General features: G+C 41.0%; 1 protein-coding gene across 3 annotated transcripts in view; it reads left to right on the top strand.

Moving 5' to 3' along the window:
• The window catches only part of KLHL4 (kelch like family member 4), a 257,308-nt gene that overhangs the window by 219,932 nt on the left and 19,923 nt on the right, over positions 1 to 17,453 (top strand). For all 3 annotated transcript variants that reach the window (XM_033943970.1, XM_033943967.1, XM_033943968.1), the window contains exons 6-8: positions 2,384 to 2,570; positions 12,293 to 12,517; positions 16,093 to 16,255. In XM_033943970.1, coding sequence (XP_033799861.1) covers positions 2,384 to 2,570; positions 12,293 to 12,517; positions 16,093 to 16,255 — 575 coding nt within the window. The remainder of the gene's footprint in view (positions 1 to 2,383; positions 2,571 to 12,292; positions 12,518 to 16,092; positions 16,256 to 17,453) is intronic.

A 17,453-nucleotide genomic window follows, 5' to 3' on the forward strand; every position in this document is an offset into this window, starting at 1 on the left:
TTTTACTAAGCCGTGTTAGGGCTTTAATGCGTGGAATTGCGCACTAAAATTCTGCCCGCGCTAGACCTTAATGCCAGCATTGAGCTGGCATTAGCTCTAGCTGCGTAGCGCAGGTTTAGTGTGCGCTAAAAACGCTAACGCAGCTTAGTAAAAGGAGCCCTAATATTTAGTCCACTTTAAGTGCTCCTGGTAAAAGGTAATATTTAGCGCACGCTAAAAAGCTTAGCGCACCTTTGTAAAAGAGGGGGTAAGCCACAGTAAAGGTTCTACCATAGCCTAGAGCGCTAAATGTTCCGATGCTCATAGAATTCCTATGAGTGTTGGAACATTTAGTGCCCCTGGCTACGATAGAAACCTTTACTGCGACTGATGTATGATATTCAGCATTTAACCTGCTATGAGTTACCACATAGAAATAGGACTGACTTTTAACCTGACCAGTTAAGTATTGAATATCCACATTTAACCAGCCGAGTGCCAACTTGGCCCGGGATTGTCATCCCAGTTTAATTTTAAGAGGCACTAACTAGTTAAATGCTGCTGAAAATTAGCGGTTAGCTCTGAACAAGTGATTTAACGGAACAGGAACCATTTCTAGCTGGTTAAATCACTTTGAATATTGACTCCAATATTCCATTTCATCTGAATGTTTTGCAACTCATTACTGTGTACATGTAAGGACATAAGACTTGCCAAACTGGGACAGAGCAAAGGTCCATCAAGCCTGGTATCCTGTTTACCCCAAGTACCTAGCTAGATCCCAAGTACTAAAACCTATTTCATGCTACTTATCCTAGGAATAAGCAGTGGATTTCCCCAAACCATCTCAATAATGGCCAATGGACTTCTCTTTTAGGAAATTATCCAAACCTTTTTTTTTTAAACCCGCTGGTACCTCAATTAGTGTATGTTACAGTAATATAAGGTCCAAAATTGAAACCATGAGAGGCAACCTGGTGCCTCCCATGGTTGGTGGCAATCCCGGATTTTCAATGTCAGGATTACCGGCATTCAATACCCTGGTCAAAGTTTGGCGGCTTAACCGGCAAAGCTGATTTTCATCAGCTGGCTAGCTAAGGCTAACGACCAAAGAACACAGTTTTGCTTCTTAATGCATGTTAAGGGGCAACTAGCTTGTGTTATGGCCCTAATGTATCTTAAAAACTACCCATCCTCTTAGAATGTTCCTTTTGCAATTGCTAATAAAGACAAAAAAAAAAAAGAATGTTAAATTTCAAAAACTAGTAGTATTGTCATTGATACATGTTTTTAAATTATTTGTTACTTTAAGTGGTGTGCGTTCAGGTGCAATAGGTATTTGTTCAAGGAGGACTACAATCTAAAGGGCACCTTTACTTGGGGTTACCAGACGTCCAAATTTTCCCAGACATATCCTTCTTTTCAAAAACCCACACTATGGCTGGCCCTCTTTTACAAAGGCGCGCTAAGCATTTTAGCGCAGATTTAGCGCTCGCTGAATCAATGCATGCACTAACCGCCAACACGTCCATAGGATAACATGCACATGTTAGCGTTTAGTGCGTTTAGCGTGCACTAAAAAGAGGAGGAATGTCTCGGTTTTGAAAAGCTTCCAGCTAGCAGCGACGTCTGGACAGCATCTACGCATGCGCGGATGCAACGCAGTGATGTCGCACGCATGTGTGTGATGTCATCGCATCACACCAGTGCATGCGCAGATGCCCTCCTGACAAGCGAACAGGTTAAAGGGGCGGGGCTGGAGGGTGGAACGGGCATGAATCAGGCGGAATGGGGCAGGGCCCGGCGGAACTGGGCGGGCCTGAGGGCGGGTCTGGATTTTTGTTCCGTAAAATCTGGTAACCCTATCCTTTAACAAGCCATGCTAAAAAGTAGCCTAAAGTAGGCCCAATGAGTGCTTTTCCTGCAGTCTGAGTCCATTTTTAGTGCTCCTGGTAAAAAGGTAGATTTTTCTAACAATGGCTACACACTAATTTCCCCATTAGCACGTGGCCATTAGTGTGTGACCCTTTAACGCCACCTATATTGTTTTTGTAGATGATAAGGGCTTACACCCGAATGCTACACTTATCAGTTAGCATGCAGCAATGCCTATGCGCTAACTGATTAGCCTGGCTGCGCCCACTCTCTGCCCCCAGACATGTCCCTAAAGTTAAAAAATACAAATTTTTTAGCACCTGGGTAGTGCACACATATGCACAAACTACCACAGGACACCTGAGCGCTAACCCTGATAGTGTCTTTTACCCTGCAGTAAACACACATTAGTGCTTATTGCGGCTTCTTAAAAAGTTTGTACCAGAAGCAATGGGAGGAGGGTGTTAAGTGGTAAAATGTTATATGTATATTTTTTTAGACTAAATTACACTAAATAATTTTACTTCAGTTATTGGCAGATTTGGAGAATAGTACAATGTTTGCTAATGACCTTGAGTGTCAAAAACTTCTTATGGAAGCTATGAAGTACCATCTTTTACCAGAAAGAAGGTCAATGATGCAAAGTCCGAGAACCAAACCAAGGAAATCCACTGTGGGGGCCCTTTATGCTGTAGGAGGCATGGATGCAACTAAAGGTCAGTTTATAAAATATATTTAGGTATGCACATCCAAACTTGCGCTAATTGACTTTCATCTGAGGAAAGGTAACATTTCTTACCTCAGCAAGAATTGTATTCATACTTCTCATAGTAATTTGTTAAATTTAGAGAAAAAACATTGAATTATAAGTGCATTTAAAGATTCATGGTATGTCAAATGCATTAATAAATAATTCATGCCTCCATTTCTATTTTTATGTATATATGTGACACCTTAAGATCATTGAAGGTTAATTTCTTCAGATTTCTTCAACAATTTAGTCCTTAACTTCTCACTTTTAAAGCCACCCTTATTAACAGCAGCATGCATTCATTCAAATCTAGTTAATGAAAAGGCAGTTGTGGACTGGTCTGAAAATGATGGTCTGTAACTGCTACCACTGGATGTGGCTAGGGGATGAGGGTTAGATTGGGGTTAACATAGAAATAATTAGAAAGTTCAAATTAATTGTGGGGATTTTAAAATGACCAGAGACGTCAAATAAATTGTTTGTTCCAGACAGTGAACAATGAGGAAACAAAGAGATGCTGAAAAAGACAAAAAGTAAAATCAAGGATAGCAATAATGAAAGTGACCTATTCTCCAGGGGTGAACCAAGGGTGGGATGCTAGGGTCATTTTGCTTCAGGTGCAGATCATAAGTGGTGCTCCGGTCCCTATCCCATGCTGCTGCCTGCAATCTTCGAGCTTCTGGAAACGTCAGTGAGCTAAACACACTGACTTTGACAGCTCAGAAGCTTTCCCCTCTGCTGCAGCTTCCTGCCTCTACAGGGGAAATGAAGTTGAAGCAGAGGGAAAGCTTCTGGGGCCACTGCAGAGAGGGGCAGAGAGAGAGAGAAAGAGGCAGAGAGAGAGAGAGAGAGATACTGAATCCTTTGAGGGGAGAGAGAGGAATACAGTATCCAATTGGGGGAAAAGTGGAATAAAGGAGAACGCTGTCAAATTTTTTTGAGGGGGGAGGGAAAAAGAAAAGCAGGGAAAGGAAAAAAATGGAAAGGGAAGGGAAGGGAGAGGAGAAAAAGATTCCAGGCCATTAGGGAAGGAAAAGAGAGGAGAGGAAAAATATGCCAGAGCTTAGGGGGGGGGGGGAGAGGGGGGATCAGTGGGAGGGAGAGATGTAAGGGAAGAAGAAAGAGATACCAGACCAGGGGAAGAGAAAAGGAGAGGAGAAAAATGCCATGGTACATGGGAGGAGACTGTGGCAAATTTCCATTAAAACAAACAAACAAACAAGTAAAACATATTATGATTGCATGGGGTCTGAACTTTACCTAACTCCCATGGCTGCTGATCTGGTCTCTTTTGATTCCATTTCCATGACTGGAGCGAGCCAGCAGCCACAAGTAAGTAGAGTTCAGGCCCTGCAATAGATATTATGTTTACCTTGTTTGCTGCTGCTCCTGCTTCCAGGGAGGAGGGGGTAGACACAGAGAGAGTAGAGATTAAAATGGAGAGATAGGTGAAGATGGAAAGAATTAGGTACCTCCACTCACACTGGCTACCAATTCAAGCAAGAATACAATTCAAGTTCTACTGTCTCCTATTTAAATCCATGAGTGGCAACAGCCCAATATACCTAAACAACCGTCTAATCTGAACCACCTCAACCAGACAAAGGAGAACTCACGCTCCAATCACATACCCCCCAATCAGAGGTCAAACGGAAAAAAACTGTATAATGGCCTACTGGCCACACAAGCAGCAAGATTAGACTGCCAACTCTCTACTTTGCTGATAACGACACCTGACTACAGAGCATTTAGTAAAGAAATAAACCATATTATTAAAAAAATCCCTGATACCCAACAATTGAAACCAACCTAATGCCTCCCTTTTATCTAAAACAGCCTAACGCAACAAGAACCACCTCATCTCTATGAACCAAGTTGACTACTCCCTAACTATTCTATAATTCCTCTGGAAATGGCCAGATAGATCCTTTTTGTAATCCGCCCTGAACCGCAAGGTAATGGCGGACTAGAAATCACTAATGTAATGTAAAAAGGAGAGAGGGGGCAGATGCTGGATGGAAGAGGGAGAGGGCAGACAGTTTATGAAAGTGGCATAGAAAAACAACAAATGCCATTTGGAAGGGAGTAGAGGACAGATAGTAGATGGAAGGGGGATAGAGCAGATGTTTGATGGAAGGCAGAGAGTTAAAAGAAGATGAGGAAAACAGAAACAAAAGATGACAAAAGTAGAAAAAAATACATTTTTCTGTATATTTTTTTGCTTTAAGATAAAGTAGTATTGTAGCTGTGCTGATAAATGTTTATAAATAGAAAATGGAAATAAGATGATTTTTTTATAGAACTCATTTTAATACATTTTTGACTAACTTTTGGAGAATAAAACCCCCTTTCTTAAGTCAAGACAGGATACTAGAACAGCAGTGTATTGTATTGACCTGTTGAAGGAGGTTTTAGAACTCCTTTTATGAAGGTGCGCTAAGCATTTTAGCGCACGCACTGTATTAGTGCACGCTAGCCAAAAATCTACTGCCTGCTCAAAAGGAGGCAGTAGCGGCTAGCGCACAGGGCAATTTAGCGCACGCTATTTCACGCGTTAAGGCCCTAACGTGCCTTTGTAAAAGGAGCCCTAGTCTCTAAACCTACTCGTAATTTAAAAACTGTATTAGTCCAATAAAATGTATTATCTTATTTTCCATGTTTTGTTTTATTTCTATTTGTTCATTTCTAAAGTGGTGATTTAGAAAAATCTGACAAATAACATTTACATCTGCTATCTTTATATTTATATTTTGCACAGTATTAGGGAACGCATTACTGTTTCTATTTAAGCAGGATCTGGCTTCTTGGCGGTTCATTTTAACTTTTGTTTATATTTCTATTTTTAGTTTGCGATTACTTCTTTGTGTATGAAAAACACATGGTTTTCTGTTAGCACTGACTGTGCTGGATTGATCTATACTAATCAGGCTTGTTTAGTTTTACAGTGGATGTATTGATATTCTAGTGCTCACTGCAGTGTTTAAGGTGCTGCCTGTTCCTAGGTACACCCTTGTTGTGCGACTCATTGATTATTACTAAAATTCATCTTTTTTATATAGAGGAAAGATGCTAAAAATGATCAGCCCTGAAAGTCCAATACACTAGGTATGCCATTGCTATTCTCCACTCCCTCGAGAGCAGAGGTGAAGGAAAGATGACAGCAATAAAGTAAAGTAAAGATAAAGGGGGAGTAATGTAGGTACAGATAATTCATCACAACTTAGGAAGATATATATCCATTTCCTCTTAATGAAATAATATCTTAACAGGAATAGAAAAAAATGCTGTTGACTGGTCACCCAGATTCTCAAAATTTAGTGACTGGAACCTGCCACTAGGCCCAGGTAGAGAAGATACCACTGAAGTCAAGACAGGTCAGGCAAAACTACTCTGAGGATTGGCAATATAGCTGCCATTGAATTACTAAAAAAACATTAAGAAATGGGCTAACATGTTTTAACACTAGGCTTTCCCACACAATAGGTTATTTTGTTTTTTTTCTATTTGCAAGTCCCATGCTAATTTTTCTATTGGTGCTTGAGACCTGTGTTAAGATTGGAGGGCCATAATAATAAAAAAAAATATGTCTAAGTCCGATTTGGACGTAGGAGGCTAGTTGCCCAAAGTCAGAAGTAACAAAATGTCCATTCTCAAAAAGTACACCTAAAATAAGTTTTGTTTTTTGAAAATCGTCTGTCTGTCCAGGTGTTTGATCGTCTAGACCACCACTATGTCTATATTTATACCACATTTGCGACCAAAATTTCATCCACATTCCAAACGCCCAGAACAAGACCATTTGGACATGGGAGGGGCCGGCATTGAAATTGACTGGCCACCCAGACATGGCAACAGAGCATTAGAGCACTTTACAGAGCACTGCTGTGAACTTCACAAAAATGGTGCCACATAAATATCTCACCAGAACTCCCTTATAGGTTATGGTGAGCCTCCCAAAACCCACTATACCCACCAATCTATAACCCCAATAGCCCCCATGGATGCAACTGCCACCTATATGACAGCAGAGTGGGGTTTTGCAGAGTTTTGGTGGGCTCTCATTTTCCACCATGAATGTATTGGTTAGAGTGGCTTAGGGCCTGAGTTTTCCTCTCTATGGTTCACTATGCCACCCCCCAGACTACATAAGCCACCTCTGTGCAGCTCTAGTAGGCTTTCCTATGCCAGGTTCTGATGTTCCAGAGGTAGGTATATACGTTTTAATTCTGAACTTTGTGGGGCTGCGACGAGGTAGGTGACCATGGAAGGAGTGTGTGTGGGGTCTTTATTTTGTTTCTGCAGTGGTTATCTGGTCACTTTGGATACCTTTAGGGCACTTACACCTGTCTTTAGGTCGTCTAACTCACAATGCATAAGTTTTGTCTAGGCAGTCTCGTCAAACATTTGATTATACCTATAGCAGGACTAAGTCTAGGATGGCCCACATTCTTCCCTAACCACTCCTCCAAAAATTCAGAGTCCTAAAATGTCCCTGGATACATCCAAAAAGCCTTTTCAATTATCGGCACTTGGACAACCTATCCTTTAGGACAGGGGTGTCCAATGTCGGTCCTCGAGGGCCGCAATCCAGTCGGGATTTTAGGATTTCCCCAATGAATATGCATTGAAAGCAGTGCATGTATATAGATCTCATGCATATTTATTGGGGAAATCCTAAAAACCCGACTGGATTGCGGCCCTCGAGGACCGACATTGGACACCCCTGCTTTAGGATGATCAAGTGCCGACTTGGGCGGGTTTTTAGATGTATTTAAGTATCAATTATGAGCCCCTTAGTCTGCACTAATGTGAACATGCTAGCTGCATAATGCTTCCATACTTATCCTATGCCCATGACATACCCCCTCCTAAAATATTAGAAAAAAAATAAGGAGGCACAATTAGAGCACATTGATAGGCAAAATTACTCTAAAACACTTATGATTTTGTAAGAGTCATTTGGTTCCAACAGAAAGTTTAGATCAGTTTTAGATATCTGACAACTCTTTCATTATGACATTAGGGCAGTGCTTCACAACCCAGTTCTTTGGGAACACTCAGCCAGTTAGGCTTTCAGGATATCCACAATGAAAGTGCACAAGAGAGATTTGCACCAGAAGTGGCCTTAGGCATCAGTAGGCGCCCCTATGTGTCTCCATAGGCACAAAACTGGTTTTTCACTGGTTGTATTGTGTGGACTTTGGACTTCCGGGGGATTTTTTGTTTATTTTTTTGACCCCGGTCTTCAGTTTATGGTTATTTTTGGATTTATATATATTTTTATGAGTATTCCCCTGGTAGGGCTTTTTCTATTATCTCCTTATATGTTGATATTTTCCCCTTCTGGTACCTCTTTGGTGGCGTTCATGCACTTGATTATTGTACCAGTTTATTTATTACATTTTATAAGTGGCACGATGATGTACGGGGCAGGATTTATTTAGATTCAATCTAAAGTGCTTGTCACTTCATAAATACCTGCCTGGAGCCATTGGTCTTAAGGTTTCCTGCAGGCTCGTACTGAATAGTGCCTTTTCCTTGATTGAATTTTTTTAGGATTTAACTGGCAGTGCATTTACTCATACCATCGTTGGTTAAGAACTGTACGGGGATCATATCATTTCTGTACCAATTTTTAGTGTTCTTGATTTACATTTTGTGTATTGGTACATACTTAGGTTTTTGTTGGCCACCTTAAATGTAAGCCTTTAAAATGCTGTCTTACATTTGAGACACCTCTGTTAAAAAAAAGAGACCCACAATGCATTTCTGGATGCAGCGCCTGCCGGTGATTCATATGAGAGATGCCCATTTTGTAGGCACCTGCCATGTCAGGCGCTGCTTTCAGACAGTGGTATAGTTAAGGGGGTGCAGGGGCACGGTCTGTCCTAGGCGCGGTCTTTCTCGGAGCAATGGCACCCCTCATGCTCTCCATCACCTCCCATTCCTCCCCTGCCATTTGCGCACCCCTTCCCCCCATACCTTTTTAAACTTTGGTGCGAGCAGCCATGAACATGCTGCTCACGTCAGCTTCTGCTCTGTCTCCGACGTCACTTCTGGGACCCGCACCTAGGAAGGGACATCAGAGAGAGCGCCGAAGCCTACACGAGTAGCAAGTTCATGACTGCTTGCACTGAAGATAAAAAGGTATGGGAAGGTGCATGTGCGCTTGGTGGTGGGGGGCGGGGAAGAGGGTGGGGGAGGGGTGGCTCCGCCCTGGGCGCTGCTCAGCCCTACTACGCCACTGCTTACAGAATCAGGCCTATACAGTGTAAGTGCTAACCATGCTCTGTCCAGATTCAGCCTATGTGTATACTCATATGTAAGCTGGGTAAGATTTGTACCTATTTTTAAAACACCGTTTAGGCAGAATTTTACTTATACACACATGTGTACTACTGTTCTAGCGAGTTACATGCATGATTGGTGCATAAATGTTAGTGCATACTTTATAGAATAGCCTTGTAAGTGCATATTCTGGAATGGGCAGGTTAAAGGCAGGGGATGGATGTGGAGGCATTAATGGCTGGATTTAGTAAATGGCAGCCGATGTTAGGTATCGTTAAGATCCATGCAACACGCCAATTTAATAAAAATGTCATTTGGGGGAGAATTCATCAATAGGTGCTAAGTGATTTAACACATGCTAAATGCAAAGATGCCCATGGGAATATAATTTATATAAATTAACACATGCCACATTTAAGTCCTAACCCTACTAACTTGTAAAGCACCATAACTGTCATTTCCTCTGTTGTCCCCTACCCTATCTTCCTCTTCTTCCCTTGTATTTCCATACATGAGCAGCATATATTAATTCACCCTTTTTGTCCTATGTGTCTATCATAATTAGATTATAAGCTCTTTTAGCACTATATAAATAATGAATAGTAGTAGTAGTAGTAGTAAATCACTTAGCACCCATTCACTGGACACATGGCAGATGAAATTTAATGTGGACAAATGCAAAGTGATGCACATTGGGAAGAATAACCCGAATCACAATTAACAGATGCTAGGGTCCACCTTGGGGTTAGAGCCCAAGAAAACGATCTGGGTGTCATCGTAGAAAATACAATGAAACCTTCCGCCCAATGCATGACGGAAGCCAAAAAAGCAAACAGGTAGCTGAGAATTATTAAACAAGGGATGGTTAACAGGACTAAGAATGTCATAATGCCCCTGTATCCCTCCATGGTGCGACCGCATCTGGAGTATTGCGTTCAATTCTAGTCTCCTTATCTCAAGAAAGATATAGTGGCGCTAGAAAAGGTTCAAAGAAGAGCGACCAAGATTATAAAGGGGATGGAACTCCTCTCGTATGAGGAAAGACTAAAATGGTTAGGGCTCTTCAGCTTGGAAAAGAGACGGCTGAGAGGAGATATTATTGAAGTCTACAAAATCCTGAGTGTAGTAGAACGAGTACAAGTGGATCGATTTTTCACTCCATCAAATATTACAAAGACTAGGGGACACTTTATAAAGTTACAGGGAAATACTTTTAAAATCAATTGGAGGAAATTTTTTTTCACTCAGAGAATAGTTAAGCTCTGGAACGGGTTGCCAGAGGATGTGGTAAGAGCAGATAGCATAGCTGGTTTTAAGAACTGTTTGGACAAGTTCCTGGAGGAAAAGTCCATAAACTACTGTTGAGACAGTTGAGACAACTGTTGAGACAGTTGGAATGGGGCATAAGAACATAAGACTAGCCTTACTAGGTCAGACCAATGGTCCATCAAGCCCAGTAGCCCATTACCACGGTGGCCTATCCAGGTCACTAGCACCAGGCCAAAACCCAAAATGTAGCAACATTCCATGCTACCAATACAGGGTAGCCACTGCTTGCCCTGTATTGGTAGCATGGAATGTTGCTACATTTTGGGTTTTGGCCTGGTGCTAGTGACCTGGATAGGCCACCGTGGTAATGGGCTACTGGGCTTGATGGACCATTGGTCTGACCTAGTAAGGCTAGTCTTATGTTCTTATGCCCCATTCCACCTCCAGCCCCGCCCCCGGACGTCTGGTAGCTGCTAGTTATGGTTCATGGGTGATGAGTCATAACACTAAGCTTAGAGCAAGTTTTGATTATCTGGGTGGGTCACTTAGACTTGGTTTGCACCAGGGGCTCTTGCTGTCAAAGCTAGTAGCTGGGGATGAGGATATTACATAATGTTATTTTTGTGTAACTTGGGGTGTTGTTGTTAAGGTTTTCAGTGGTTGACAATTTAGCATTTTGAATACACAAAGCTGCAGCCTATTGTTTACATCCAGCCTGTTATTGTATCATTTAAACGGTATCGGTGTTAAACATGGATGGATAAGGAAGTAAATAGGAAAATGGAAGGGTAAGGAGTTGTGGGGAGGGAGAAGGGAGATGATGGTGAGGAGGAGTTGGGCATGACACAGGAAGGTAGTCCCTAGAGAATGACACGGGGACAAATTATCCCCCGCAGGAATTTGTTTTCCCGTCCCGTCCCAGTGAGTTCTTTTTCTGTCCCTGCCACATCCCTGCAAGCTCCGTCCTCATCTGCACAATTCTTAAACATTTTAAAATCATAAGTGTTTGGGGCTTGTGCGGTTAGGGCGGGGCTTGCAGAAATGAGATGGGGACAGCAGCAGGACCCGCGGGGAGGGGATGGGAAAATTGAGTTCCTGCAGGTCTAAGGATTAAAAATCAGTGTGAATAAAGCCAGTAGCACCTTCTCTAACTGCGTAGTTCATCTGCTCTTGCTCAGTCCTCATTTGCTTTTCAAATATCTTTATTTTGAGAACCTGATAATAAAATTGTGTTTTGAAATCCTGGCGTCCTCAAACAGAAGAAATAGATTTAAGATGCCAGTGATAGGACATTGAAAAATCAGGTTTTTATCTCCTCGGGGTAGTGACATTTTGTTTGATTTTTAAATGTTGACATCTAAGTGTAAACTGAAAATGCTGGAGTGACCTGGGTGGCAGGTGCAGGCGGGAACTGTATTTGCACGTAATGTGGGTCGCCTTGGATAAGGGGAAGGGAATGGCAATATTTCTTGCGCAGATTGCATTGTCCCGTAGGAGTTTTGGAGGTCTGATGAGAAAGCCCTCAGGTCTCATCAGGCTCTTCTCCAAGGGATAACAGCAGAGGCAATCCACCAGGGTCTTTTGCAGGACAAGCCATGAAAAGACAGCAACATTCTTGTAGGTGTTCGAGGCTCTAAAATCTCATTTTTGCCATCCCTTCTTAGCACCTGATTTTTTTATGTACAAACAATTTTTATTGATGACATATCGCACAACGAAAGACAATATTGAACACAAAGTCATCTCAAACACTCTTTCTTACGAAACTTTTAGGAAATCAATCAAAACTTATCTCTTTGACAAATTTCCCTGACTCCATTTCTACCATGATGTACTTCTAAAACAATTCCAGGAAAAACTGATTAATCTTACCATGTTAATGTAATTTTGAAAGGGTTTTATTTTTTGTAATATCGCTGTCTGCATACAGTCTCTTCCTCTGTAAACCGCTCTGAACTGTTTGTGGTATTGCGGTATATAAAAATAAAATTATTATTATTATTCATGAATTCCTCCCTTAGTGCTAAGCAACCTTTATAGAATAGAGCTTAGATTCCTGCACTCAGCTTTGACATAGGTTCCTTGTTATAAAATTATGTCCTATGTGATAATCTTAAGAATTTTTTTCAGGAGCTACTACAATTGAAAAATATGACCTGAGGACAAACAGCTGGATACAAATTAGTACCATGAATGGAAGACGCCTACAGTTTGGAGTGGCAGTAATTGAAAACAAGCTTTATGTTGTGGGAGGAAGAGATGGTCTGAAAACTTCTAATACAGTAGAATGTTTTAATCCAATAACAAGGGTATGGTCTATAATGCCACCAATGTCAACTCACAGACATGGTTTAGGTAAGAGCTATAGCTCCTAAAGGTTAGCATACTATGATAATTAAAGAGATGTTTGCAAGTGAGAAGCTATTTTCATTAGGTGGTATCAGCTCTTGGTGTTTACAATAAACCCCTGACACAGCCCTTGTAAGGGTGTTGGGCTTTTATGCTGGGTTTTGCTAAACAGCAGCAGAGCTTCAGGGCTGGAGAGGTAAATGTTCCGATGCTCATAGGAATTGAATGAGCTTTGGAGAATTTACCTCACCGATCCACTGCAAGAAGCTCTTCCATGGTTTAGTAAAAGGAGCCCTTAACTACTTAAGTATATATTATTTTATGTCGTGAATAAATGATTGTGTTGGGGTTTTTGCTTTTGATCTACTACATGATTTGAATATAAGGGGAACGTCTATAAACAGAAGCAAACAAAACAAGAGGCCAGATGTTCCACAGTCAAAGAGCGGAAGTCCTAAGACCAAAAGAAAAAAATACTTTGGAAAGCAATGATCTTGATGAGGCGTTTATTATGACAAAATAAAAGTACAAGTCCCAAAAGAACAATGGCCACTAAAACTGACGTGAGGATTGTGTGGCGCAGTGGTTAGATCTACAGCCTCAGCACCCTGGGGTTGTGGGTTCAAACCCCGCACTGTTCCTTGTGACCCTGGGCAAGTCACTTAATCCTCAATAGCCCCAGGTACGTTAGATAGATTGTGAGCCCACCGGGACAGAGAGGGAAAAATGCTTGAGTACCTGATTGTAAAAACCGCTTAGATAACCTTGATAGGCGGTATATAAAATCCTAATAAACTTGAAACTTGAAACTTGATATGGACCCATCACACCACATGTCAGTTTTTCATAATATAAATGCCTTATCAAGATCAATGTTTTACACAGTCTGTTTTTCTTTTGGTCTTTGAACGCAGAAAAGATTGGTGCCAAGCACTCATATTCTAAGAAGAGCACACACCTCCTCTTCCTCTCCCTCTTACCTATCCACCTCCTCTATCTCTCTCCTTTTACCTCTCTTTACAGTTGCCTTGAGCCTGTATAGCAGGGGTGTCAAAGTCCCTCCTCGAGGGCTGCAATCTAGTCAGATTTTAAGGATTTCCCCAATGAATATGCATGAGATCTATTGTATGCTTATAGATCTCATGCATATTCATTGGGGAAATCCTGAAAACCCGACTGGATTGCGGCCCTCGAGGAGGGACTTTGACAACCCTGCTGTATAGGTATGAGCGACGCACAAATAGAAGATTAGATTAGATTTATATAATAGTACTTAATGCTGATTCTTGCACCCAGCTCCGGACACTAGACTTATGCCTACTAAAACCTGATGTAAATCCCAGTGCCCAAGCTGGGTAAGAAGATTCATTATTCTGTTATGTTATGGACAACTGTTTGGAATGCCCCTGATCCATTCATGCTCCTTTCATGGCCACACCCTCTTGTGGGTTGTGCTCTATAGGATTTAGGTGTCCAGCATTATATGTAGAATATCTAGCAGCCAGCTATGCACACAAATCCTAATTTGTGCCAATTAGCATTAGTAATTAGTTGCCGGCGTCCAGTTATTGATGGATAACAGATTGTTAGTCAATTAAGTTCTGCATGCATATTGGAAGTGCACCCAAATCTGGATGCCAGTTATAGAATCCAGGGGATACTGTATATCGTTTAGTGAATATGGGAAACATTTTCAAAGTTTTCATGCAGAAAAATCTGCTGGTAACTGCAGAACCCAAGTTATTCACGGTGTATCTTCACCCATATCAAAATGCAAGCGGGATTTTCTCAGGAGAGGGAAAAGTATGCTGGCAGCTTTCATTTCACCTCCTTCAAAGCAGGCAGAAGAGTACATGAGTAGTAAATGCTCATTTCAGCTCCATGGTTAAAACCAACCTGTTGGACTGGAAACCCAGCATTTATTTTAAAAATTGTTTGCTACGAGGGGCCGCTGTAAAATTCTCAGCCCAAACCACTCCAGTCTACTTTTCCTTGTTAAGTTTACTGAGTCGAGCTCCTTTTGGTTGATAACCCGGTCTATAAAATTAAGTTTTAGTTTAGTTAACCAAGAAGAAAATGATTCGGAGCAATGAAACTTACAAGTTATTCCACACTTTTCTTGACCCTTTTAATTTTGTAATCATTAAAACAAAAAGTGTCAAGAGAAGTGTGGAATAACTTAAAAAGTTTCATGGCTCCACATCATTCTCTTTTTGGTTGGGCTGAAAAACTACTTTTCAGCAACCCCTCATTCTTGGTTTTTGGTTTTTTTTTTTTTATAGCATGACAGTAATATTTGGAGTATGATTTCAGTCTCTAAAATTTACTGTGGAGCCTAATTTGATTATGTATTTTATATTATGATAGTTTTACTTTTATTCTACACCGTTTTACTTTATTCATTTGTATTGTACATTGCTTTAAAACTTCAGTATTAAGCAATATATCAAGTTAACAAATCCAATCCAATTGGAACTGAGACATCCAGGCCAGGGTGTACTCAATTCCAACAGTGTTTTAGAGATGCAAAGACTTTTCTAAAATACAGGCAACATTGAATTTAAAAACATACATGTGGGCAAAACGAATGGCACAATCTAAGCAGCTTCCATGTGTGCATGGTGCTGTTTCCTCATGGAACAGGCCCGTTTTTCAAACCTAGGAGTATAAAGTGCTACCAATTAAGTGGCGAGGCCATAAATTTAATTTGGTTTCATTTTGGGCATGGAAATAAACAAAAAGGAGTGAGGACAATGGCTGCCTTAATCCCTTTTGTAAAAGTCTGGACAAAATGATTACTTTTTAAAATTTGTGTAGGCCTCTACGCTGGTGTAGAACATAAAGGAGAAATTTTCCTTATGCATGTGCTTTCCTTTGTAAAATTGGACTTGCATATGTAGATTTTAGTCCTGCCCCAGTCGTACCAAAACTACCCCCTATTACCCCCTTGAAGAATCTGCATGGTATGGATCGCCAAGCATAAATAGTAGTTTTCTAAAACTGCCATTTACATGCCTATGCAGGCTACACCTATTTACAAATGGAAATGTTTCTAAAATATGGAACTAAGGGGGGAATTTTACCAAGCTGTGCTAAAAAGTAGCCTGCATTATTTTTAGCATATGGGTTACCCCTAAACTGGCTTCCGTTTCCTTTTTCCAATTAATAGCCATATGCTATTGAAATTAGCATATGACCATTAGCATAAAAGCCTTTAGTCACCTTTTTGTAGGTAATAAGGGCTCCTGTGCTAATTGATCAGTGCGCATCAATGGCCATGTGCTAACCGATTAGCGCAGGGCACACCTACTCTCCACTCCCAAACACGCCCCCATCCTAAAAAAAAATAAAAAATTATTTTGCACGAGTAGCACATGCCAAGCCCACAGTTACTGTGTGGTTCCTGAGCACAGCCTGTTAGCACATTAGTATGTGTTGGTGCTTGCTAAAAGGGCCCCTAAATTTAATAGATAAAAGCACTCCTACTGTGAGCTAGTATAAGATTTCAGCTATTTTGAAAAGATGTTAAAAATCAATTGAGTGCCACTGATGTGATGACAATTTTCTTTTCTAATATATAGGAGTAGCAGTGCTTGAGGGACCTATGTATGCTATTGGTGGCCATGATGGATGGAGTTATCTTAATACAGTAGAAAGATGGGATCCCCAGGCAAGACAATGGAATTATGTTGCCAGTATGTCGACACCAAGGAGCACAGTGGGTGTTTCTGCACTAAACAGCAAGTAAGTGCATAAATCAAAATCAGAGCCGCTACTACTTGTTCTAATTCCCCATGCAAATGATTAGTTTGCTGCCTCCCATTCCTCCAATCTGGATTTTAATGGTGTCCTCATGGGCTTCTTTGTCTTCCTAGTGACAGCTGTGAGTGTCTGAACACTGTGTACAGATGGGCGGAGTCAGAGTAGGATCTACATTTACACATTTTATGTAATTAATTCTAATTAGTGCTAATAATTGCTTGTAGAAATGCCAACTATTGATACTAATTAGCTTGGTATTCAGTTAATTTCTGTACACAAAATGAGGTACATGTCTAATTGATGTACACAATTTTCACTATTTTTTTTTTTTAAATGGAATTACAGAGTTAAACTTCTATTGGCTCAGGTATAAACTTACCCCCCTCTTTTACAAAAGTGCGCTTAAACACGTGCATGTTATCCTATGGACGCATTAGCGGTTAGTGCACGTGTTGATTTAGCGTACGCTAAATCCACGCTAAAATGCTTAGCGCACCTTTGTAAAAGCGGGCCTCAGATGTCAATATTCAAAGCCAGTTAACTGGATAAGAGAGCTTTTTGTCCCATTAACTGGCGCTGAATGGATCCTAAGGGAATATGCAGTAGCACAAAGTGATGGACTAGATCAGGAACTGGTTGAGTGGAAGGTGACAGAGGGTAGTTGTCAATGGAGATCGCTTTGAGGAAAGGGATGTTACCAGTGGTGAGCCTCAAGGTTCTGTTCTTGGGCCTATTTTTTAAAACATTTTTATAAGCGATATTGCTGAAAGGCTGTCAAGTAAGATTTGCCTCTTTGCCGATGATACCAAAATCTGCAATAGAGTTGACACCCCCAGATGATGTGAATAATATGAAGAAAGACATAGCAAAGCTTGAAGAATGGCCTGAAATTTGGCAGCTAAAATTTAATGCCAAGAAATGCAAGGTCATGCATTTGGGCTGCAAAAACCCGAAGGAACAGTACAGTTGAGGGATGAAGAACTTATGTGCAGGACTTGGGTGTGATTGTATGTGATGATCTTAAGGTGGCCAAACAGGTTGAAAAGGTGACATCAAAAGCTAGATCGATGCAAGGGTGCATAGGGAGAGGTATGGCCAGTAAGAAAAATGAGGTATTGATGCCCCTGTATAAAATTTTGGTGAGATCTCATTTAGAATATTGGGTGCAATATAAAAAGGA

This window comes from Geotrypetes seraphini, chromosome 5, assembly GCF_902459505.1.
Source record: "Geotrypetes seraphini chromosome 5, aGeoSer1.1, whole genome shotgun sequence".
Taxonomy (NCBI): Eukaryota; Metazoa; Chordata; class Amphibia; order Gymnophiona; family Dermophiidae; genus Geotrypetes; species Geotrypetes seraphini.